The 22363-nt window shown below is 45.5% G+C and overlaps 3 protein-coding genes across 10 annotated transcripts in view; 1 reads left to right on the top strand and 2 right to left on the bottom strand.

Annotated features, from left to right (window-relative positions):
- Cpsf3 (cleavage and polyadenylation specific factor 3) overlaps positions 1 to 1186 on the bottom strand; it is a 35815-nt gene extending 34629 nt beyond the window's left edge. Inside the window, exon 1 of one of the 3 annotated variants that reach the window (XM_034636018.2) lies at positions 994 to 1186. In XM_034636018.2, coding sequence (XP_034491909.1) covers positions 994 to 1043 — 50 coding nt within the window. In that variant the 5' untranslated portion in view covers positions 1044 to 1186. Of the gene's footprint in view, positions 1 to 784; positions 846 to 993 lie in introns of those variants that run through there. The other 2 variants (XM_027937829.2, XM_027937830.3) reach the window with 2 other exon arrangements.
- Positions 1187 to 1307: 121 nt separating this feature from the next.
- On the top strand, positions 1308 to 12972 carry Itgb1bp1 (integrin subunit beta 1 binding protein 1). 2 transcript variants are annotated; one of them, XM_027937887.2, is made up of 8 exons: positions 1308 to 1463; positions 4887 to 4993; positions 6121 to 6225; positions 7317 to 7395; positions 9113 to 9249; positions 11331 to 11423; positions 12037 to 12186; positions 12714 to 12972. In XM_027937887.2, exons 3-8 carry the CDS (start codon positions 6154 to 6156, stop codon positions 12783 to 12785), a joined length of 603 nt encoding a protein of 200 aa, XP_027793688.2. In that variant the 5' UTR covers positions 1308 to 1463; positions 4887 to 4993; positions 6121 to 6153; the 3' UTR covers positions 12786 to 12972. The 2 variants fall into 2 exon arrangements, with proteins under 2 accessions (XP_027793688.2, XP_027793689.2); XM_027937888.2 differs by lacking the exon at positions 1308 to 1463 and adding an exon at positions 1614 to 1870.
- A 446-nt stretch (positions 12973 to 13418) lies between these two features.
- Asap2 (ArfGAP with SH3 domain, ankyrin repeat and PH domain 2) overlaps positions 13419 to 22363 on the bottom strand; it is a 154344-nt gene continuing 145399 nt past the window's right edge. For all 5 annotated transcript variants that reach the window (XM_027937816.2, XM_071601322.1, XM_071601323.1 and 2 more), the window contains 4 exons: positions 18760 to 18809; positions 18302 to 18393; positions 17815 to 17937; positions 13419 to 15863 (listed from right to left, as the gene is read on the bottom strand). In XM_027937816.2, coding sequence (XP_027793617.2) covers positions 15789 to 15863; positions 17815 to 17937; positions 18302 to 18393; positions 18760 to 18809 — 340 coding nt within the window. In that variant the 3' untranslated portion in view covers positions 13419 to 15788. The remainder of the gene's footprint in view (positions 15864 to 17814; positions 17938 to 18301; positions 18394 to 18759; positions 18810 to 22363) is intronic.

The following is a 22363-nucleotide window of genomic DNA, read 5'->3' as shown; positions in this document are numbered from 1 at the left end:
ACACAAAAATGACAGCTGTGAACTAAGCATCAAAGACTTGAGGCTGTGTGCCCAGTAGGGACTCAACAAATCCTTATTGAATGAATGTGTAAAGCAGATACTTTCTACTTTTTGAAAAAAGCACATTCATATGATACTAATATCTAATACAATACTGAACAATAACCATGTTTGCACAAATTGCTCATCTATAGGAATAAGTTCTCTTTGTTTACATTTCCCCTTCTACTCAACATCCCAGAATGGAGAAGGCCAACTCCACTGAAAGACCAATCTTCTTATGGGCACTACAGGGCTGACTTTTTGTCCGTAACTTCTCTGCTATTTCTCACCTCCACTTTCCTACCTTGTTCTGCCAGGGTCGGAGCTTTGAAGGTAAAAACTCACATCAAGTCCCTAACTTATTTCCCCTCTCTCACATCTTGGCACCATGTCACGTCCTGGAGCTAATAAAAAACGGATTTAAGGCTGGGTTGTAGCTCAGTTGGTAGCACGTTTGCCTTGCACGTGTGAGGCACTGGGTTCGATTCTCAGCACCACATAAAAACAAACAAAATAAAGGTACTGTGTCTGATACTAAAAAATTATTAAAAAAAAAAAAAAAAGGAGAGAGGCTTAGTTCTTCCTTGCACTGTCATGGCCTTCCCCAGGCCCCCCCCCCAGTCACGGTCGGTTCCCTCTCGGCCTGCCCTGATGTGCGAGGTGCGGGTAGGTGCACATAACCCTTCTTACTTGAAGGCACGCGGCGGGATGAAATAGTTTTTTTTTTTTAACCCCAACATACCCTCCCCTAAGACTGAAGCAACGCAAATTCCCATTCAACCTAGCAGGCCATTTCCGACCAACAGCGCTCCAAACCCCTGGGGCCTGGCCGGCCTGGCCCGCAGCTGCAGGCTGGAGTGGGGGCGACGGGGCCGGCCCGGAGCCCGGCTCGAAGCCCGGCTCGCTCTCACTGGGCCTGCGGCTTCACGCTCGGTCTCGCTGGTCCCTTACAGGGGTCGGATCAGCAGCTGGTCGCTCTCTTCTGCAGGAATCGCAGACATCCTGGAAGTCTGAGGAGGAGCGCGGGTGAGGGACACGCCGCCGGAGTCTTTCTGAATTACAAGCACAGCCACAGCAACTACACAAGCAAAACCCCATCCATCCAGAGGCAGCTTCCGCCACTCTGGCGCCCGCGGCACGAGGCCCCTCCCCTCGACTTCCGGCCGGAGTGCTGGCGGGGGGTGGGGGGTGCCGCCTCCGGGGTTCCGCGCCGCGCGGAGCCCAGGAACCTGGGGCGGGCCCTGAAATCCGCGCCTGCGCACCGCCTCGGGGGCGGGGCCTGGCAGAAGAGGGCAGGAGGGCTGGAAAAGGTGGCGCTGGAATTAGAACTGGAGTACCCGCGTGGGTGCTGTCGGCTGGGCGCTCCAACTCCAACTCCCTGTGAGGCGCAGGCGGCCCGGGGTTGGGCCCACGGCCGCGAGGTGAGAGCCCCGGGGTTCAGGGCCGGGCTCTCGGGCGGTGGCGGGAACGCGGCGCGAGGGCGGCGCCGGCTGTCGGGACGGATGGGTGGGGCCCTGGGGAGTCTGTGGTGTCGTGGGGACCCGCCCTCCCTCGGAGGTCCTAGATGCGGGCACCCGGGCCGGGGAGCGGTTGGGCGAGGGAGGATGCGAGAGGTCGGTTCTGTTGTGCTGAGCGGCCGAGGGCGCCGGGGCCGGAGCGCCGAGCTGTGGGCCGTTCCTGGGCCAGGTCCGCGGTGCCCGGGGCAGAGCGAGGCGAGAAGCGCACTGCCTTCTCGCGCTTGCCCTTCTCCCCTTGGCATCGCTACAGTCGGGCAAGGGTTCTGTCGTTTACTGTTGCATCCTTTGCACCGGTGACATGTACGACGCAGGTGGGTGTCTAGAAAGAGCTTTGAAGCTGGCTCTGTCTAGGTCCCAAACTTGGCCTGTCAGCTCTTAGCCTGGTGACCTTGGGCACGTCACTGGCTCTCTTGGCGCCTTGGCGACCTCTTGTGAACACGTTGTCCTACTATAACAGTGGTGGTCAGGTGAAGGGTTAGCGGTTCCTGTAGCTCTAACCAGTTCTTGGCTTCATGAACTGGTCCACTGTTGTTCGGTGGGTGTACAGAGCAAGTCCACTGTTGCTCGGTGGGTGTACAGAGAGTAACAGCCCTGTCTTTGGCTACTTTGGAGATAGAATTATAAGTGGTAGCAGTTCGGAATGCTGTGATTAGGTGTATGTTCATGCTCTGAGTCCCTTAACTCAACCTGGAGAGCCGAGGTTTTTTAGAAAAGAAGCAGCCTGAAATGAAAAATAATAGCCAGTAACTAAAATGTGAGGAGCATTTCAAGTGAGAAAATGTGGGAGCAAAGTGTGGGAACATGGAGCATAGTGCTATGGAGAATCAAGGCAGCTTTGCATGGCTGAGAGATGAACTACAGGTGCAGTGGAAAATGCAGGGAGGAATGGGTCATGGAGGTCCATGCATGTCCTGAGGAAGAACTGTGACTTTAGTCTCTAACATTTCAAGCATGCTAGTAGTCTCAGATTTGTGTTTGAAAGAAATTATTTTAATCCTTTTGGAAGAAGTGTCTTGGTAGATTTAGAGTGGCAAGGAGTCCCATAGGACAAGTCCACTTATCCATGAAATATCCTCAGTAGGTTTGTGGATTCTTTAAATTATATTCCACACCCTGTATACTTGCACATTTTGTAGGTTGAGGATCTACCACTTCCATTGGATGTTGAAAAATTAGCTGTGTAGTTATCTAGTGATGATGTGGAGCCTGTTCTAGAGCTGGATTAGAGAACTCTGCAGGTATAAACAAGGGGTCTTGGTGCCTGATTAGATGTGGGAACTGAAGGATAGTGAGTGGATTTCCTGGTTGCTACCAGCAATAATATAATTTCTTAAGAGGGAGAAGTGAGGGGAGGAGCAGATCTGGAGGGGAAGATGATGTGTTCAGCTTTAGACATTTTTGTGCATTTAATGAGCCTGTGGAACATCCAAGTGACAATCAGTATCTTTGGCCTCATTTTTATGCAAGAGTAATTTAAAGGCAAGAATGTTTTTCTTAAGAACATGCATCAAAATGGCAGTAGATATCAAAGTGCCCCACCCCCACCCCCGCGCTAAGCTCCTGGATCGAAGTTGAAAAGCAAGTCTTATGGAGTTGCAAAGGCATTACAGGAGTGCCTTTATACAAATATGTGTATATATGTGTAGTCAGCTCTCCATGTCCATGAGTTCCACATTTTTGGATTCAGCCAACCCCAGATTGAAAACATTTGCAAAATATTGCATATTACTGACCATGTAAGACTTTCTTGACATTTTTCCCTAAATAATATGGTATAACCACTACTCCCCTAGCATTTACATCATATATTAGGCATGCCAAGTAATTTAGAGATGATTTAAAGTGTACAGGGAGGGGAGACACACATAGGTAATGTGTAGGTACTGTGTTGCTTTGCATCAAGGGCTTGAGCATTGGGGGATTTTGGTGTCCACAGGGCTCCTGTGTTTAAATGTTACATACGAACATTTTAACCTGCTAAAGACCACTTACTTTATGTACTTTATGCTGCTTCATTAACCCAGTTTTGTGTGGATCTGGGAATAAGGCTCTCCTGCCATTTCTCCCATACTGAGAAGCTGTCCTCTGAAGCGTCCTGCAATAGCCATCTAACCTCTCTGTTTTGCTTTTATCCCATGCAGTTACTTTTCCACCTGTGGCCAGAGTAATTCTTAAAACCAGAAATCTAATCGTGCCCCCGACTGCCTTTTAAAAGCCTCTAGTTTTCCTATTAAACTCAAGTCAAACCACATTGTTCGCGTGACCTGCCAGGCCTTCTGTCATGTTTTCTGTTTCTCCTGCCCTAGCTGCATTGGCCTCATACTGTGCTCATACCAGCACACTTCCTGAGGCTCCTTATGCTCACCTGTATACCTGGAGCATTTCCTCCACCAGTCACCTGCCCTTCTTCATTCAGGCTTCAGCTGAAGGGAGGGTCGCAAGTTCCAGGTCAATCTGGTCAACTTGTTGAGACCCTATCTCAAAATAGAAATTGGATGTGGCCCAAGCAGTAGCGCGCTCCCCTGGCATGCATACGGCCCGGGTTCAATCCTCAGCACCACAAAGATGTTGTGTCTGCCGAAAACTAAAAAATAAATATTAAAAAATTCTCTCTCTCTCTCTCTCTCTCTCTCTCTCCCTCTCTTTAAAAAAAATAAAAATAAAAAGCCAGTGTGTGGGAGGAGGGAGGCTGGGGTTGTGACTCAGCATTAGAGCACTCGCCTAGCGCGTCTGAGGCCCTGGGTTCGATCCTCAGCACCAAATAAAAATAAATAAATAAAACCAAGGTATTGTGTCCAACTACACCTAAAAAATAAATAAATATTTTTAAAAAAGCCAGTGTTGGAGGTGCAGATGTAGCTCAGTGGTGGGATACCCTTGTATGCATGTTCAAGTCCCAGTACTCCAAAACAGCCCCCTCTCTTCTCTGATCACATTCCCTCCTCCTTAACCTGCTTCAGCTTTCCTCATAGGAACTATTGTTCTCTAATAATACATTTTATGTTTGTTTTTCTTGTTGGTCTATCTGCTCCCTTTAAAAATATACCCCTTGAGGTCAGAGGCTTGATCTTTGTCTCTGATATACCTCCAGCACCTATGAGTTGCTCACTAATCACTCAGGAATGAGTGACTGAATCAAATCTTTTCCATAAATATAGCAAAGTATAGAAAGAAAGTGGATGACAAGGCTAACTATACAAAGCTTGGGCTCAGTGGTCAGGCATGGCCAGGGGCCTACTGAGTGGACTGAGAGTGGGGTCTCCAAATACAAAGAAACCTGTGCAAGACCAGGGGCTTTTGATGTCCTCATTCTCGTTCCTTCACCAGGTGCACTGCTCCTCTGAAAGCCTTGACCGTCAGAATGGAAGGAAACTGTGGTGCAGACAGCCCTCTGTGGAGCCTTTGAAGACAATAAAATCCTGTTCACTTCCACAGTAAGCACATTTCCTGTTCTTTCTGTAGAGATAGATTTTTGGTTAAAATAAGTTAGGCTGTCTTATTCATAAATTCTCTTGAAAGTTGGGTCACAGTTCCCACATCCATAAAATACAGATTATGTCCTCCCTTCCTGGAGCATGAGGCAGTCTGTGACATGTTCCTGGCCTTTAGGAACATCTGTGGAACAGGTGAATGTGCCACAGGTTGCTGAGGTCCCAGGAGACAGTATGGTGGAGTTCTGTGACCTGCAACATCCTGCAGCTTAAAATTCCAAGGGGAATGTTGCTGCCAGGACATGGGAAGATATCACTAACATTTGAAAGGTATTATTAAAAAAAAAAAATAGACGTGTGGGGAAGGAAAGATCCACGTAGCAAGACTCTGAGTCACTTAAAGTCATCTCCTTGCCTGGCCTTACTGGAGCAGGGAGGGTGGGGGGGGAACGTTTTCATGTCAGTGTTTTCCAGGTCTGGGGTTGTGGCTCAGTGGTAGAGCACTTGCCTAGCACATGGAAGGTCCTGGGTTCAATCCTCAGCACCACATAAAAATAAATGAGTAAATAAAGCTATCCATGTACAACTAAAAAATAAAAAAGATTTTCCAGACTTCAAGAAAAATGCTCATTTCTGAGAGGTGTGTGCCTTGTTTTAGTCCCACCAAGTATAGGGTGTGAACCTGGAGCAGGAACTGAATCCCAGCACCTGGGTGGTGAGCAGTTCAGCACGTGTTGTGCCCGTCATGAATCAGCCAGAGTGAGAACTGAACTTGAACAGCCAAGGACGCGATCTTACCTATGTTTCCTCGCTTCTCTGTAGGACAGTGTTTCTGCCTCTCAACTTATTGTTAGATGTGTATAATTTTTTTTAACGTGGTACTGGGGTTTGAACCTGGGGCCTCACATACGCTAGGCAAGTCCTCTACCACGCAGCTACACCCAGCACAGCTTTTTGCAATTTAATAGGAAAAAAGAATGAACAAGAAGAGTATCCAGGGGAAAGTATTTCCATTTTAAGTAAAGGAGTGCATCCTGAGAGTTGGAGGAATTGGTTTTTACTCCTGCAGTGCCTAGAGTGATCTGATGTTGCTTTCCTTGACGTCGCTGTTGCTAACATTGTTCTTCTAGGGCTCTTCTCTGGATCACGTGCTATGGTGAAAAATGTTTCGGAAAGGCAAAAAGCGACACAGTAGTAGCAGTTCCCAAAGTAGTGAAATCAGTACCAAGAGCAAGGTAGGGGACCTGGCCTGGAGCCGCGTACTTAGCAGAGAGAAGTGAATTCTTGCAGCTGGAGCTGCACAGAAGGCATAAACTTTGCAGGCCTCCCACAGCCTTCCAACTGCATGAATCTTCATGTCCATTTTACGCATTTTTTGTTTAATTTATTATGTCTTGGTAGATTTTTCTGAAATTCTTAAATCTATTACTCTAGATGGGACACAACTAGGAATGGTCTCATTGAAACTAACACTATTTAATTTTTTTTTTAAATAATGGAAATTGCAGATATGAGGGGTATCATCTCTCGGATTTTAGAATTTGTTGTGGATATGACAATGTTTACATAGCAGTGAGATTGGTTAATAACTGTATACAAGACTTTTTAAAAGTAGCTTGAAGGCATGTATAGGTTTAATTTATGCAAAACAAACCTTTTGAATGAAAGTTTTCCCAGATCTTATTTCTTATACACATCTATGAAATGAAGCACACTGGTGAAAAACTACTATGTAAAGGATTTTTAAACTTTGACCTAAGGGTTTGTTGGTCAGTAAACCCTGGTGGTTAAGGCCTGGCCTGCTGGTGAGCCTGAGACTGCTGCAGGAAGACCCTATTGTGGACACCACATTAGAAATGACTCAAGACCTGAGGGATTTACCAAACGTGACCTGGGGTCAGTCACTTACCTCTGGCCTCTTTCCTCGTTTGTTAAACCTCACTCCCTGCCTGGCTTTCTGGACAGGGTTAATTTCAGGTTCTGTGGAAATAATAGGAAAGCAGGGTGCAGATCTTCATGGAGGACGTAAATGTAGGCATGTTGGAAAGGAGGTGGAGGGAAGGGCTTAGGCTTAGACCAAGATGACAATGGCACCTGTGTCTGGTGCTGTGTGATAGGATGAGCAGTTGCACTGACATGGTTTTTAATGTTTGCTGGAGAGTACGTCTTCAGGAAAATCTGTTCCAGTGCGTCTGCCTGGATAATTGGCCTGATTTTATATGTATTGGCTCAACAGCATAATGTGAATATGTTTAGTAGTGGAATTCAGCGAGTTCAGGGCTTCTCACTGTGTATGCTTCTTCTTGACTTGCTCTCCACACCTCAGTCTGTAGATTCCAGCCTTGGGGGCCTGTCCCGATCCAGCACTGTGGCCAGCCTCGATACAGACTCCACCAAAAGCTCAGGTGCGTAAGAGGAATGACCCCACGCATCGATGGCTCTGCTTGGATATTTTGCCAGATGGCAGTTCTTTCGCATTTCCAGTTTTCTTCCTTTCTTCTGCCTTTTTTTTTGGCCCTGGGTATTGAACTCAGGGTGATTTACCACTGAGCCACATGCTAGTCCTTTTTATTTTTTGAGATAGGGTCTCACTAAGTTACCTAGGGCCTTCTAATTTGCTAAGGCTGTCTTCCAACTAGCTATCCTCCCATTTCAGCCTCCGGAGTCCCTGGGATTACAGGCGAAAACCACCACATGTGCTTCCTCTACCACTTTTGACTAGAGTTTAGAAATGGACCAAAATTTGCTGGGATGCAGTTTGAGGGTGTGGTGTGGTTGGTGAAAATGCAGGCCCTCGAGCTAGGCTCAGGCACATGTGCAAAGTGTTCTTTGTGGGACCTAGAGCAAAAATGTTTGAAAACATCATGTGGCCATAATTTAGAATTTCAAAATATCATTTTAAGGACTAGAGTGGCAGAGAGTGGATTATACTGGACTCAGGTTGTTTATGAGAACAAGACAAATATACTGGTGATAAATGTTACAGAGCCATTTACCTTGAGGGCTACCTGGAGATATACTAGCTCATGACCAGCAGGAATACAGGTAATTATCACAGATCCTCACAGACTGTTTGCAGGTATCTGATAGTAGCTCCTTAGAAATCAAAATGTGATTCCTATCCAAGCTCTATAAATAAATAGCTGGTAACTAATTGGAAATACTTATATTAATTTTCTTTTCTAAAATAGAATCATAGTCATAGACTAATTGATCTAAAAAAGAGAATGTTGTATCATAAAGTCCATTATCTTTACTTCTAGACACTTTTAAGTTTTTAAAAATCTCGTGATTTTTTTATTACACAACACAATCTAAAAGTAATCAGATAATGTTTTCTTAGCAGGGTATCATATGTCACTTGTAATAAGTTGTATTGGCTAGATTTTACAGCGCACACCAGTTGTTGTAATGAGGGACTTTCTTGTCTGGCATTATTCCATCTACTTTAAGAAAAAAAAACAAAACCTTGGTCTTCTCTGACTAAATGGTAGTGAAAGAGCAGATACCCTGAATCAGGAGAGAAAGTTGTAGTGAAGAGAGATAGAAACCAAAAATAAGCATCATTATGCATTATAAAAATAATCAGCTGGGTATGGTTGTGCATGCCTCTAATCCCAGTGGCTTGGGAGGCTGAAGCAGGAGGATCATAAGTTCAAAGCCAGCCTCAGAAATTTAGCAAGGCCCCAAGCAACTTAATTAGACCCTGTCTCAAAATAAAATAAATTAAAAAAAAGGGCTGAGGATGTAGCCCAGTGGTTTAGCTTCCCTGGGTTCAATCTCAAGTACCAAAAAGTACCCAATCATTGAATCGTTGTCTAGTTGACCTTTCTTTCTCCCATTCATTGCTTTGATATGAAGGTTATCAATATTACTTTATTTCTAATATTGAGGTCTTTATACATTTAGTACACTGTGAGTTGCTAAGGAAAAAAAAATCAATGAAATGTTAAGTTCTTCCCTATTACATCAAGAAATTTTGCATCTTAAAATTTTATAATTAAAGATCATATTCTAATGAAAGTCTATTTTTGATTTGGGCAGGGACTGAGGAAATCCTGCAAAGCAAGTATTTCTTTTGAAGTCTCATCATCACAATTTTTTTTTTTTTTTCACCTTTAGGACAAAGCAACAATAACTTAGATACTTGTGCAGAATTTCGAGTAAAGTATGTTGGTGCCATTGAGAAGCTGAAACTCTCTGAGGGAAAAGTCCTGGAAGGACCACTAGACCTGATAAATTATATAGATGTTGCCCAGGTAAAAAGAAAAAAGATTGTTTTTTTCAGTTTAAAGCCTGTGGTTATGAGACCAAACTGGTGACATGGCCTTGGATAATACATTTGCTCTTGGTCACTGGATGGCACTCTTCTGTCTTTTGATGAAGTACGCTGTCATCCTGGGCCAGAGCTTGGTGGCCCTGGTTTATACAAGATGCCCTGAAGATCAAGTTTCACAGAAAGGGTTTCTCCCTTCACACAGAGAGCTTTTCACTTTCCTGGTGTAGACCGACATCCTTATTTAGGAACAGAAGTTGTGACTGCTTCCACCCTATAGGTTTTTCTTTGAAACAACCTGGCAGATGTTTGCCCCACAACTAGTTTCATCTCTTTGGAAACTTACTCATAGCACTGTTTACCTAACATGTCTACTTATTTCACACCCTATTTCCTCAACGAGAATTGAGGTGAAGTGGGTTTCAAAAATATATCATGCAGGAAAATTAAGAATGCAATTGAAGATAAATCAAAGCTATAAAGTCAATGCATAAAATGTCATAAGATCTGTATACTCCTGAGGTGGAAGTGGATAAAACAAGGCTTACATAGTTAGTTAATTTTAAGTATGCACAATCTTTTTAATCATGGGGATATTAAATGTAATGACTCATATCTTCATGAAAATAAAGGAAGTTATTTCTGTCTAGAAGGAAATAAGTGAATCTAATTTGCCATTTAACAGAAAATTCTTTAGCCTGGACTAATTCAATTAGTTATCCCTGCACTTAGCTTGGAATTTAAAGTCATTCCGGCCAGGCACAGTGGCACATGCTTGTAATCCTAGTGGCTCAGGATGCTCAGGCAGGATTGTGAATTCAAGGCCAGCCTCAGCAAGTTAGTGAGGCCCTAAGCAACTCAATGTGACCCTGTTTCTAAATAAAATATATAAAAAAGAGCTAGGGATGTGGCTCAGTGGTTAAGCACTTCTGGAATCAATCTCTGGTTCCAAAAAAATAAATAAAAGTTAAAGTCATGCCAACAAAGCATAAGCAACTACTAATACCAGTAAAGTATCATGTGGAAAGATTGCTGATGTTTCCCCTCAGAAGTATAATAGAGTGATTTTCATTTCTATGAGGATTGCTACATTTCTCATAAAGCCATAGAATATATATATATATATATATATATATATATATATATATATATATATATATATATTTAGTTGTAGGTGGACACAATAGTCTTTATTTTATTTTTATGTGTTGCTGAGGATCAAACCCAGTGCCTCACACGCGCCAGGAGAGCACTCTACCACTCAGCCCCAGCCCCAGCCCCAGCCCTGAGCCATAGAATTTTTGCTTGTTAAAATGCCATTATTAACAATAGCATTACTATTATCCAGTGTTTTTAAAACTCACTGTGAGATATGAATTTTCAATATAACATCATAGTGGCCCAACAGTTAAGGTGTTTGGATAGTTATTGACTATGATTCAGTGTTCTGCAAAAACATTTACAGTACAGAACATCTGCTGACTGCCAATATTTAGTGAAGACAAATTAGGCATATAAAACCAGGTAATCTGCTAGGGCAGTCTTCAGGCCTCCTGTGCTATTTCACTTATTTCTGAACAGCTCAAAATGCTGATGAACATGTTTATGTTCATTGGCAGCCTCTCCTGTAGCCCCAGGTGTGGGAGAGCCTGGCATCTTGCCCTCTAGGTAGGACAGAAAATGATGAGAAGGATGGTTTCTGTGGCCTCTCTTCCCCATCAGTCCATGTCCTGGCACTGATGTAAGCTTTTAAGTATTTTAAAATCTAAATCAAGACCTTCATTTTCTTACGTAATCATTTTAAGCTCATCGGCCTCAGTGAAATATCTCAGTTTGGAATTAGGGTTCACACCAAGACAAAGGAGTAGAACAGTGTGTAGGAAGTAGACTGAGCTCAATTTGTGGACTGTGAAAGTTCAAAGATGGGGAGATTTTTCTTCTGCCTTTTTGGGGAGAAGTTGTCTACTGTGTACCCCACATTCGCTAAAGGGCTTGTGGTTGTGACAACCAGATACTAAGTGACTAAGACTTTAATGTATATCGTATTTTATTTCTACTTTAAAGCAAGATGGAAAGTTGCCTTTTGTTCCTCTGGAGGAAGAATTTATTATGGGAGTTTCCAAGTATGGGATAAAAGTATCAACGTCAGATCAGTATGTAAGTAATATCATTTATTAAGGAAAACTTTTTTAGCAAATAGGGAATCCAGGCCTTTCAGTTAGGTCTCCTGTGTGCATAGTGGCTGGCAGCTGTTCTTAAATGGGACCATTTCTTAGGGTGAGCAGGGACTTCCTTTGTAAGTTGTGTACACGCAGCACCCCAACCCCAGGTATCAAAAAATAAATAAATAAAAGTTAAAGTCATGCCAACAAAGCATAAGCAACTAGTAATCTCAGTAAAGTATCATGTGGAAAGATTGCTGATGTTTCCCCTCAGAAGTATAATAGAGTGATTTTCACTCTATTATAAAAGTGAGACTTTTTAAACTGAGGATCCTGTGTCAGTCAAGAGCAGCTGGCTAGGAAGCCTGGACAGAGATGAGACTGGACCTGGTTCCTGGCCCTGGGTTTGAGTTGGGAAGGTGTGGGCCTGAAGCACACTGCCTCCTAACTGGCCACACCAGCATGTCCTGGGGGGTGAGATGCCACACAGCTGCTTTCTGTCAGATCCAAGGATGTGCTGCTGACCCTCCCATGTCCCACCTGTGAGAATGTCATTAGAACTGATACTGAAAACAGCCAGGACCTCTCTGACGGCCTGATCTCTGCAGGACGTGTTACACAGGCATGCTCTGTATTTAATCATCCGGATGGTGTGTTATGATGACGGCCTCGGGGCAGGAAAAAGCTTACTGGCTCTTAAGACCACAGACGCAAGTAATGAAGAATACAGCCTGTGGGTCTATCAGTGCCACAGCCTGGTAAGACTTTTGAGTTACTGTGGTTGGCCCCTTATTCCCCCAGTGCCCAAACTGAGACTATATGTGTACTGCTTGTTCAAGGGCTGGGGAAACGCTCTCCATTGTGTACTTAATGCCTGGCCTCATGAGTGCGTGCACCCAGGAGCTTAGGGCAGCCAGGTAGGTGTCCAGGCATTCGGCAGGCTGCCAGCTTATTTCTGGCAGGTCCAGGAGTCACCTGTGCCTGAACCTAACATTCTCAGTAAACATTAAGTGGGTGAGGAAGAGTGTGCCCTCTGTCACCAGAGGCTCCCTCCATTCCTGTGTGTGGTCCTCACCCTGCTCTCAGGCACAGTGCTGTTTATTGTCTGCACTGCTCCTAGGAAGGGGGCCCATGTGGCGGGGAGCTCCAGGCACGGGCACATGTTGAGGTGTAGGGTTGGAAGAGAAACCTGTTTAAAGGGCCAGGTGAGGCCCCTGCTGGTCAGGCCAGGTTTAGGAAGAGACGTGTGCGCTCCACTCTTACTGCACCTTCTTGTGCAACACAGGAACAAGCACAGGCAATCTGCAAAGTTTTGTCCACTGCGTTTGACGCCGTGTTAACCTCTGAGAAATCCTGAACTCTGCACTCAGGCGAAGGAAGCCAACCTCACCCGAGAGTCCAGCTGTTTTCTCTCATCTGCTTTCAATCTGCAATGCTGAACTATTACAGAAAGATGAGGTGATGCCCTGCTCCAATTTTCTGAAGAAAGTGCAATGTCTACACTATTGACTATTTGTTTTTGTATTAAAATATGTCTAATTAAACATGTGAGTTGACTCTCAATGAACTATCTACTTTCTGGGAGTAAAAGAACCCCATCCAGTCATTTGAAAATGCAAATCAGCTTGACACTGAAGCGTCATGTAAGTTCCCTCTGAATAATATGGAGGATATGCCTGAGGAAGACTGAGGAACCCCACCCCATGTGGCTTCCCAGTGACATGGTATCACTGGTTTGGAGGGAGAGGCAGGCAGAGCTCATGCTGGCTTGGAACAGTGGCACTGTCAACTTAAGACATGAAGTAAATTTTCAGGAGTGTGTTGGCAAGATTATACGTGTTTATCTCAGAGTTAAGAGCACTTTAAAAGATTACTACTCATGCTAAACGTATATGTTTAAAGGATCTCATGAATAGTGCACTAGTATACTTATTTGTTTTTAAAAAAGGACTGAATATTTAACACTTTAAAGATTAAAAATAAGACCACATCCATTTAAAAGTACTTTATTTTTTTTTCCAGTCAAATGACTAGTTAACAAGAGTAAACTTGAATTAAACATGCTCTAATTATACATCACTGCATTAAGGACAATGAAAATAAGAATCAGTTTAGGTTATACAATATATACAGTTGCGCTGCAACTAGACCAAAGTAATCAAGTTAATGAATTGAGTATCATACATCTCAAAATAGCATTCTAGGCTGCGTGTCCATATCCGCCCTTAACAGGTCCCACAGGAACGACTAATCTGTGCACCTGTTTCTGAGTCGCCATCCCTAGAAATCAGACCTGGTGGAAAAGTGGCATGCCAAATGCCAGAATCCTGCAGCTGAAGTTTATGAAACGTAAACTTTAAATAGATATCTACAGTGTTTCCTTTCTCAGTTTTTCCTTTTTTTTTTTTTTGAATTTGCAAAGAGCAAATAACTAGGAAAGGATACTAGTAGGGAAATTAATAGAATTTCTCCTCTGGCAAAAGTATTATTAATTACTGCACAATAGCACCACCAAATTGTAGACTGGAAAAATATTTCCTAGGAATTCATGTACCAGGGAACCTGGTGTTTGGTTTGGGTCTGGAGTTCAAATGTTCGTGTGAGTCAACTTGATTGCTTAGCAGGCACCAGGTCGTCAGAGGCTGACGATAAGGTACAGATGCGGGAGGTTGTTCCCCAGTTAGGAGACGTGCGCTGTGCAAAATACATCTGTTCACTCTTAAATCTATGAGAAGTTGGCCAAGTGAAGGGTTCAAACAACAGAAATTAACAAGTAGTGAAAATAGATGTAGTGCTTTAAAAAAAAAAAAAAAAAAAAGGCTTACAGATAGAACACGTTTTTACTGGAATGTTGAAAGGCAAAAAGCAATTGCTATACTACATCATACAACATTCCAGTTTGTTGTGTCTTCCTTGATCATAGCAAACAAAACACGCCAAGGGGGGGAAAAAAAGAGACTCCACACGTAAGAGTCTTGTATAATAAAAAGACAAGCTGCTTCAATCAAATGTACCATCATAACAAATGCAACAAGAGCACTTTTGCCTTGCTTTCCAAGCCTATAAATTTATTCCTTTACTTTTGTTCCAAGTCCAAGTGGGCATCACATGCCTATTTATTCTGAAAGAGTGCCAAAATTTCCAATAATCCTACTATGAATCTTATGCTCATGATTACTAGAGGTATGACAGTCAAGTTCATTAAACTAATGAGTTTTGATTCTACCGCATATAACGTAATTCCCACCCCTTCCCCAAGTAGTGTACGTTCAGGAGTGACATGATGGCCTTAGATAGTAGAACTGGGATGTGTGGGAGAACTGTATTACCTGGGACCTACAGATTTCTGATATGCTCTTGAGTACAAACAAAGGGACAGGTTAGATTTCAAGACTTACAGTGTTGCTACCATTCCTGTTGGCATATTATATAAATACAAGACACTAAGCTGAGTGAATGTCCTCGCAAGCTAGGAAGGGAAGGCAGTGACTACAGGAAACAGCAGGGAACGCGGTTCTGTTCCGGGGTCTGAGCCACAGTATTCTACTTGTGTACATTTGCTTTCTTGAATGATAGGGGAAGTTGAAGAAGGCAAATTCCAAAACACCTACAGCATAGAAGCTAGTTTAAGGAACTGTTTTGCAATCCATCATCCTTAGTTTTTAACCAATTTCAGGAAATGCAGTTTATATAACCTCCTGGAATGGCATGAACTTCTATGACTGTTTGCTGTAATAACCCATCAGTAGTTCTGCTAAGTTTGATTGTTCACAACAGATCATAAACACATGCAGAAGCCGTGATGGGTGCAACCTCACAGGTTAGGGCTAGAAAGTACAAGGCTAATATGTAAATTTCCAAGTTGCTTTAAATGGACACTGGGTGGGTTTCAAAAGAATAAGTGTCTTTAAAGGTGAACTGATGGCATTTTAAGGAGAGTCCAGGACTTTTGAAGCAGCAGTTTACTGGCTTCCTAAAATAATAACCATGCTACTGGTCACAACTCCAGAATTGGGCCAAGGAAAGCAGGAATAATTTTCAATATTCCTCATTGACCATCTTGTAAGTTTAGCAGTAGATGCATCCTACAGATGCAGGATCTCAGTTATGTAGTTAAAATAACTTCAGTTCACCTTTTATGAAATTCAGTTTTTCCTAATAAAAGTATAGCAATGTTTCATGAAAACTACAAATTATAAAAACAATTCACTTAATATATATAAAATTGCCTTTGAACTCTTAAAACTTAACAGTGAGAGAAAATGAGCTACGATGAAAACGGGTTTTCTGGCAAGAATTTTGGTACCAGTAATGAAACAAGAACATAACTGTTAAGGAAAGGCTTTTGTTCAGTAGCAATTCAGTCAGCAATAAAGTGCACAAATGATACAGGGAATGCTCCTTTGCGACTGGGATCTCCATCGATGTGGCCAATCTGAAATGAATAAAAATTTGGATTGTTACAAAAATTTCAAATTTAGAAGCTTTGGAGAGCATTATAGCACTTGAAAAGGAGGCCTGGGAAGAGGATACCTGTGTTCAGAATGATTTCTGCTGCCAAAGACTGACTGGGTAGAACAGCTGTGTTAACGTTATTCTTTCTTTCTTGCTCCCCTTCATGTTTGCAATAGAGTGTGGCTCCCACACTCAAGGACCTCACATGACCCTGAGATGTGTGGGTAATGCTGGGGGCATGCGGGGTGCTGGCTGGTCACCACTCCCCACTTAGCTTATTTTTAGTGAATAAAAAAACTGTCAGAAGTTTGTCTCGACCTTTCTTTCTTTCTTTCTTTTTTTTGTGGGGTGCTAAGGATTGAACCAGGGCCCTGCACATGCTAAAATGCCCTACCACTGAGCCACTCCCTAGTTCTGAAACTGTCAGAAGTCTGTTGGCTGCAAAGTCATAGGATGTGGACAAGGTGTTCATTTAAATCTCACCATGCATTTGTGGAAAGCTTCAAGAAAAACCCATTTATTTTTTACTCTGGGTAGATTATATAAATTAGACCCAAGTATGATTTCAACAATGTAAATTACGAAGGCAAATAAAAGCCTAGAAGAAAATTGTCAAAATATAAATGGTGGTGGGACTGGGGTTGTGGCTCAGTGGTAGAGTACTTGCCGCGCATGCGTGAGACACTGGATTCGATCCTCAACACCACATAATAAATAAATAAGTAAGTAAATAAATAAATAAAGGTATTGTGTCCAGCTACAATTTATATATATAGGGTTTTTTTAGGAGGACAGGCTGGTTATGGGCAACATTTTCTTTCTTCATTATACCTTTCTATTCTCCAAGGCTTTGGAGACAACAGGCATTTTCTGTACGGCTAAGCCTGTTACCTGGCTGGAGTCCCATCCATACGGTGGGCTGTCGGCAGGGATAGGACCAGACCAGACCTGTTTCCTTCTGCCCACTGGCTCCTTACCCAGCCCAGCCACATGCCTGGAGCCCAGCAGAACCAAGAGCTGCGGCTCCTGCTGCTGCCTGTGCTGGGCAAAGAAGACAGAAGGAGCCCTTGACCCATAAGCACTTTTCACCTCTCAGAGGCCCAAGGCCCCAGAAAGATGGGTGGACATAGCCAATGGCAGTGCTACAAGACCGAGAGACCAAAGGCCCTGGAGGCAGAGAACTCAGGGTGGAAAAGGGCGGCAGCTCTGCTGGGGACGGCAACTAGGGGCAGCGTCAAGACTCCTTGCATTTGACAAAGTAAAGCAACTTCGCTGAATCGTGTCCATGGCATCAGCTGAGCTGTCTGGTCTCTGAGACCAGGCTACAGAGCCAGGCCTATGTAACCACCAGGGGGCAGAGGCCACCTGGCGCTTTATGCATGTACTTCCTTCCAGTTATGGAATCCTCCACCTCAGCTGAGGACCCCTGCCTCTCCAGGGGGTCATCATGTCATTCTGCCACAGGGCCGTGGGCAACTCCCTTTCACAGAGGTGTCAGCCAGGCCCCAGTCCATCAATGGCAGAGTCTGATTTTCTAGGACCCCTGGGGGAGGACCTGTGCCCACCCTCCTCCTGCACCAGGAGGCCTTAGGACCAGCCCAGCCCTAGGGGCTCTGCCCTGAGGCCGCCTTCCACTGGAGGTCGCGCTATACTGCTCTGGCCATGGGGATCATTAACTTGCAAAGTCGAGGTTTCCTAGTACAGGGGTCTCATTTCAGGTCCTCGGGGTGCTCTGGCAACTGCAGCCTGAGTGCCCTGCCCACCTAAACAAGACAGGAGTCCACCAGGCATAAATGAGGCTCCTCAGAAGTAGCTGTCCACACAGAGTGACACCAGAGGGTGCTGGCACCAGGGCACGATGCTCAGCTGAGCACCTCACTGTGAGCGGGCCTCTCAGGCTCCCAGGCCCCCCCAGGCCCACCCCGACTCACCCACCACTCCTGGTCCTCCTCCCCGTCCACCACAATCACATCTCCCTCAGAGAAGGTCAGCTCGTCCGGGTTGTCAGCCACACAGTTGTACAGCGCTTTGACCCGCTTGGGCTTCGACTTGGTCTGTGTGAGGAGAGGGACAAAGTTAGTGTGGCCAAAGTCTAAGCTCTTGGGCAGAGAACAGGGTGCCTGCCTCCTTCTGGTCTCTGGGGTCCTCTCCCCAGGCCTGGGAAACCTACAGGGGCCAAGAGGGGCTCTTCTCTCTCAGGGCAGCTCAGGTGCCAGGGAGAGAAAAGTGTGAGACCCCAGCAGAGTGGGGAATGGAAGCAGCCAGGGTTTGGGGTGGAGCTGTGGCCAAAGGGCCAAGTCTGCCAGGCGCCCAGGTCATGAACCACCGCCAGGAAGAAGCCCCTAGTCCCCCCACCTCTGCCCCAGGGGAGGTGGAACCCAGCCAGAGCAGGGCAGGAGGGCAGGCACATCCACTTACCGCCTGTGACTTCCTGGGCATGGGCGCAGGGGGCTGCAGGGCCACAGCATTAGACAGAGAACCATGAGCTTCTGTTCCACAAAGATCCACTGCTTTAGGGCCAAAATGAAGCAACCTTACAAGATGCCCCATCAATCGCAACCACAAGATGTAAACAATGACTCTAAGCCACAGTCTCATGTCTGAAAGCAGATTTCCTCAGCTGTAAAGTGTTGAGGGAAAAGTCCCCTCGAAGCTGAAGAACCTCCTGCCTTTATGGTGCTGGATGTGGGAACACAAATGGGGTCCCAGGAAAGAGGAGCGGGGTGCAGGCCTCTGCAGCAGGAGGCCCAGGCCCAGGAGGGTGGGATGGCCATAGGTGGGGGGCAGCAGGGCCCTGACCAGGGTTGACCATCTGTTTGGAAATACACATCCCTGGGCCAAGCAGAAAGAAATCCAGCCCCCAATTAAATAATTACCAGGTCCTCTGGGCTGGCCTTTGTTAATCAGTGGGGTCGGTTTGTCAGCCCTACAAAGAAGGAGAAAAGCAGACTTACTCACAGATACCTGAGGTTATCTGCCCAGCCTCATTCCCTTCACAAGGACGCACCTGTGTTTAAGCTCAACACCTGAGCTGAATTCACTGTCAGTCATTCAATTATTATTATTATTTTGTAAAACAAAAAGCCTAGGGAAAGTGCCAGACCCACGGTTCCTCATCCCAAAACCAGGGCTCTTCCAAAGCACCTCTGTCCACGCAGGCCTGGGGCTAGAAGCTGGGTACCAGCCACTGGTACAGCCCCTTCCCTGCTTAGGCCTTGTCTCTCCATGTGAGAGGAGGAGCCAGATCTCAATCTCAGGCCCAGGACCTGCCAAGCACCTCGGTCAGCGTTGTCACGCCCCCTGTTCCATGGTTCTGCCCACGTGGCTGACCTCAGCTCAGGCCCTCGGTGAGCTCGGGGTCCAGCTCACCCAGAGCTGTGAAGTGAAAACACAAATTGGGGCATGGCAGATGGGGTCATCCGCACAGACCTGCCACTGGCAGACCTGGGTCAATGGGTTGCTGAGAACTGGCATTTCCATCTGTAGGTGTGACACCAGATGTCAGTCCTCAAAACAAGGACAGGAGGCAAAGGTCTGTGATGGGCTAAAAGAAGAGGCCTTTTCAGCAGCGGGGGTCTAAGTGGACCTAGGGTGGAGCCCCACACGGGAGGTGGGTGGGAGGGGCTGGAGCAGCAGGAGAGGCCGGGAGAAGCCAGAGGCTGCATTCGCTCCCCCACACGCTCATTTCCATCAGAGGCTTCCTCTGCTGCCCAGAATGTACCCACCAAGAGCAGTGGTGTCTGCGTCTCAGAATGCACGTGGAGGAAATGCAACACTGGTTTTGTTATTACTTTCAAAGAAGCAAAGGGTCCACCCACCTGACAGCCTCATTTGTTATCTGCACCGACTCTCGAGGTAAGTGACTAGCAGACCCATCAGGCTGCCCCTCGCCAGTAGCCACTCAGCTACCTGTGTAGCCACTCAGCTACACAGGCTCATGGGAGTGTGTGTGGGGAGAGCAGGTATTTTCTTTAAAGGATCAGACAGGGGGCTGGGATTGTAGCTCAGTGGTAGAGCGTGCGCCCTGCACATGTGAGGTACTGGGTTGATCCTCAGCACCCCATAAAAATAAAGGTATTGTGTCCATCTACAACTAAAAAATTTTTAAAAAGGATCAGACAGTAAAATTTTTAGTCTTTGTGGATCATGAAGTCTCAACTATTTGACTATCATTGAAATCCTGATTTTCAAATAATCGGTGGGGTGGGGGTGCTTCTTTCACAAGATGATACACTGTGCATCACTTTGACAGCAGAGCTCCACTGGCAGCAACGGGACCTCGTGCACTGGAACCTGTCTTGGACCCTCTGACTGCACCTGCTCTTTCTGACCTGCAAAGTCCCTTCCAACCACGTTAAAACCAGGAAGACCAGGCTACAGAGGACACCCATCCTGCAACCTCTAGCTGGGACTCTGCAGGAGCCAGGAGAGCAGCTGGAAAGAACCACGAGTCGTCACCCGGCAGACGCCACTGTCCTGGGTACTCCCTGGTGAGTGCTGGGAGCTAACTGTTCCTTGTCTGGAACTTTAAGACATGATTTGAGCTCTTAAAAGCAGAGCAGCTTGGAGACAGCAGACCAGAGGCCATTACAAGGAAGGAGAAAGGAAGTGACACTGGAACTAGGAGCACAGCCAGTGGCCATTTGGTTAAAGCAAAAACAATAATTGGGAACTTGAAAGCATAATCGTGACAGTGTCATTAAGTAACTGTTTATAAATCATACTGCTGTTTAGGAATAGGAAGGCAGGGCCAGACATGGTGGCACATGACTGTCATCCTAGGAACTCGGGAAGGGAGGCCAAGGCAGAAGGACCCCAAGTTTGAGGCCAGCTTCAGCAACTAAGCAAGGCCCTAAGCAATTTAGTGAGACCCTGTCTCAAAATAAAAAAATAAAAAAGACGGGGGATGTGGTTCCGTGACTGTCCCTGGGTTCAATCTCTAGTACAGAATAAAACAAAAACATAAACAAACAAAAAATCCCCAAAGCACAGGAAGGCAGGGGTATGTACATTATATTTTAGTAAGGTGACCTGCACTTTAAAAGTTCTGAAAGTGGGTTTAAAACAGCAGCCTAGGGCTGGGGTTGTGGCTTAGTGGTAGAGCACTTGCCTAGCACGTGTGAAGCCCTGGGTTTGATCCTCAGCACCACATAAAAATAAATAAAATAAAGGTATTCTGTCCAACTGCAACTAAAAAATAAATATTAAAAAAAAATAGCAACCTGGAGTTGTAGATCATTGACAGAGTGCAGACTCTGGGTTCCATTCCCAGCACCATCCCCCCACCACCCACTGTAATACGTCTATTTCCTCCCAAGGAAAAGGACTGAAAACAAAAATTCAAACCAAAAGAACAAAGAGCTGAAGGAGAAACACAATTTTGGAAGCTGGAACTGGCAGGGTGAATGTAACCACCCGCTGGTGTGAGGAGGGCGAGCCTATGCCACCCCCAGGAAAGGCCGGGAGCGCACCCACGTGTCCTGTGGGCCCAGTGAGGCCCAGGACCTCAGGAAGGGGAGACAGAGCGGCAATAACAGAAGGATTTGCCAGACTCCCTCGGAGGAGGCTCCGAGTCCTGGACTCCCACCCCACCCCAAAGAGCCCCCCCCCTCCACCTACAGAAGAAGCTGCTTCTGCAGAGGGCAAAGCAGAGGCCCTGGACAGGACACTAAGTGCAACTGTTGGCATATCCCACAGAAGAGGGATTAGGTACAAGCTTGACTTTATTTCCTTACTCAACTCCCACAAAGTGTATACCCTCCCAGCAAGAGGCCAGGGAACGAGTTATCCAAGAAAAAAGGCCCAAATTCTGAGTTTCCCAACAGCCCACCAGACCACTCCTGAGGGAGACCTGTGTAGCCAGCCTGTGTACCAGCTGGGGTTTGGTTAGTTTTTGAAGTACTGACTGGGGATTGAATCCAGGGGTGTTCTACCACACAGAGACATACCCAGCCATTTTATTTTTTGCTAAGTTTCCCAGGCTGGCCTCAAACTTCTAATCCTCCTGCCTCGGCCTCCCAACTAGCAAGGATTACCACGTCCAACTGCCAGTTGTTGGTTTTTGTTTTAAATATTTTTGGTAGTTGTAGATGGAAAGAATGCCTTTATTTTATTTGCTAAGGATTAAACCCAGTACCTTACACACGCTAGGAAAACACTGCCATTGAGCTATAGCACCAGTCCTCTAGTTGTTTTTTGTGTGCAGCAGAAACAGACGGCACAGAGAACTGCTCATTGGAACAGTCTCTGTCATGCAGAGGCCAAAACGATGTGGAAGAAACACTACACAGAAAAGCACCAATGAAAACACACACTTAACACTCCAAAACATTAAATCATTAATATTTTCAGAGAGAGAAAGTGATCCCATGTGAAACAAGAACAGGGTGCCATAAAAAAAGTTTAACTTGAGAAGGAGCGCAGACATGGAGAACCCAGGAGGAAAACTGAAGGTGAGACTTAGAAAGCCCCTCAGAAGAT

Source organism: Marmota flaviventris, chromosome 14 (assembly GCF_047511675.1).
Source record: "Marmota flaviventris isolate mMarFla1 chromosome 14, mMarFla1.hap1, whole genome shotgun sequence".
Lineage (NCBI taxonomy): Eukaryota > Metazoa > Chordata > Mammalia > Rodentia > Sciuridae > Marmota > Marmota flaviventris.
Note: the sequence above shows the minus strand (reverse complement) of the source record. Positions and strands in the feature narration are given on the sequence as shown.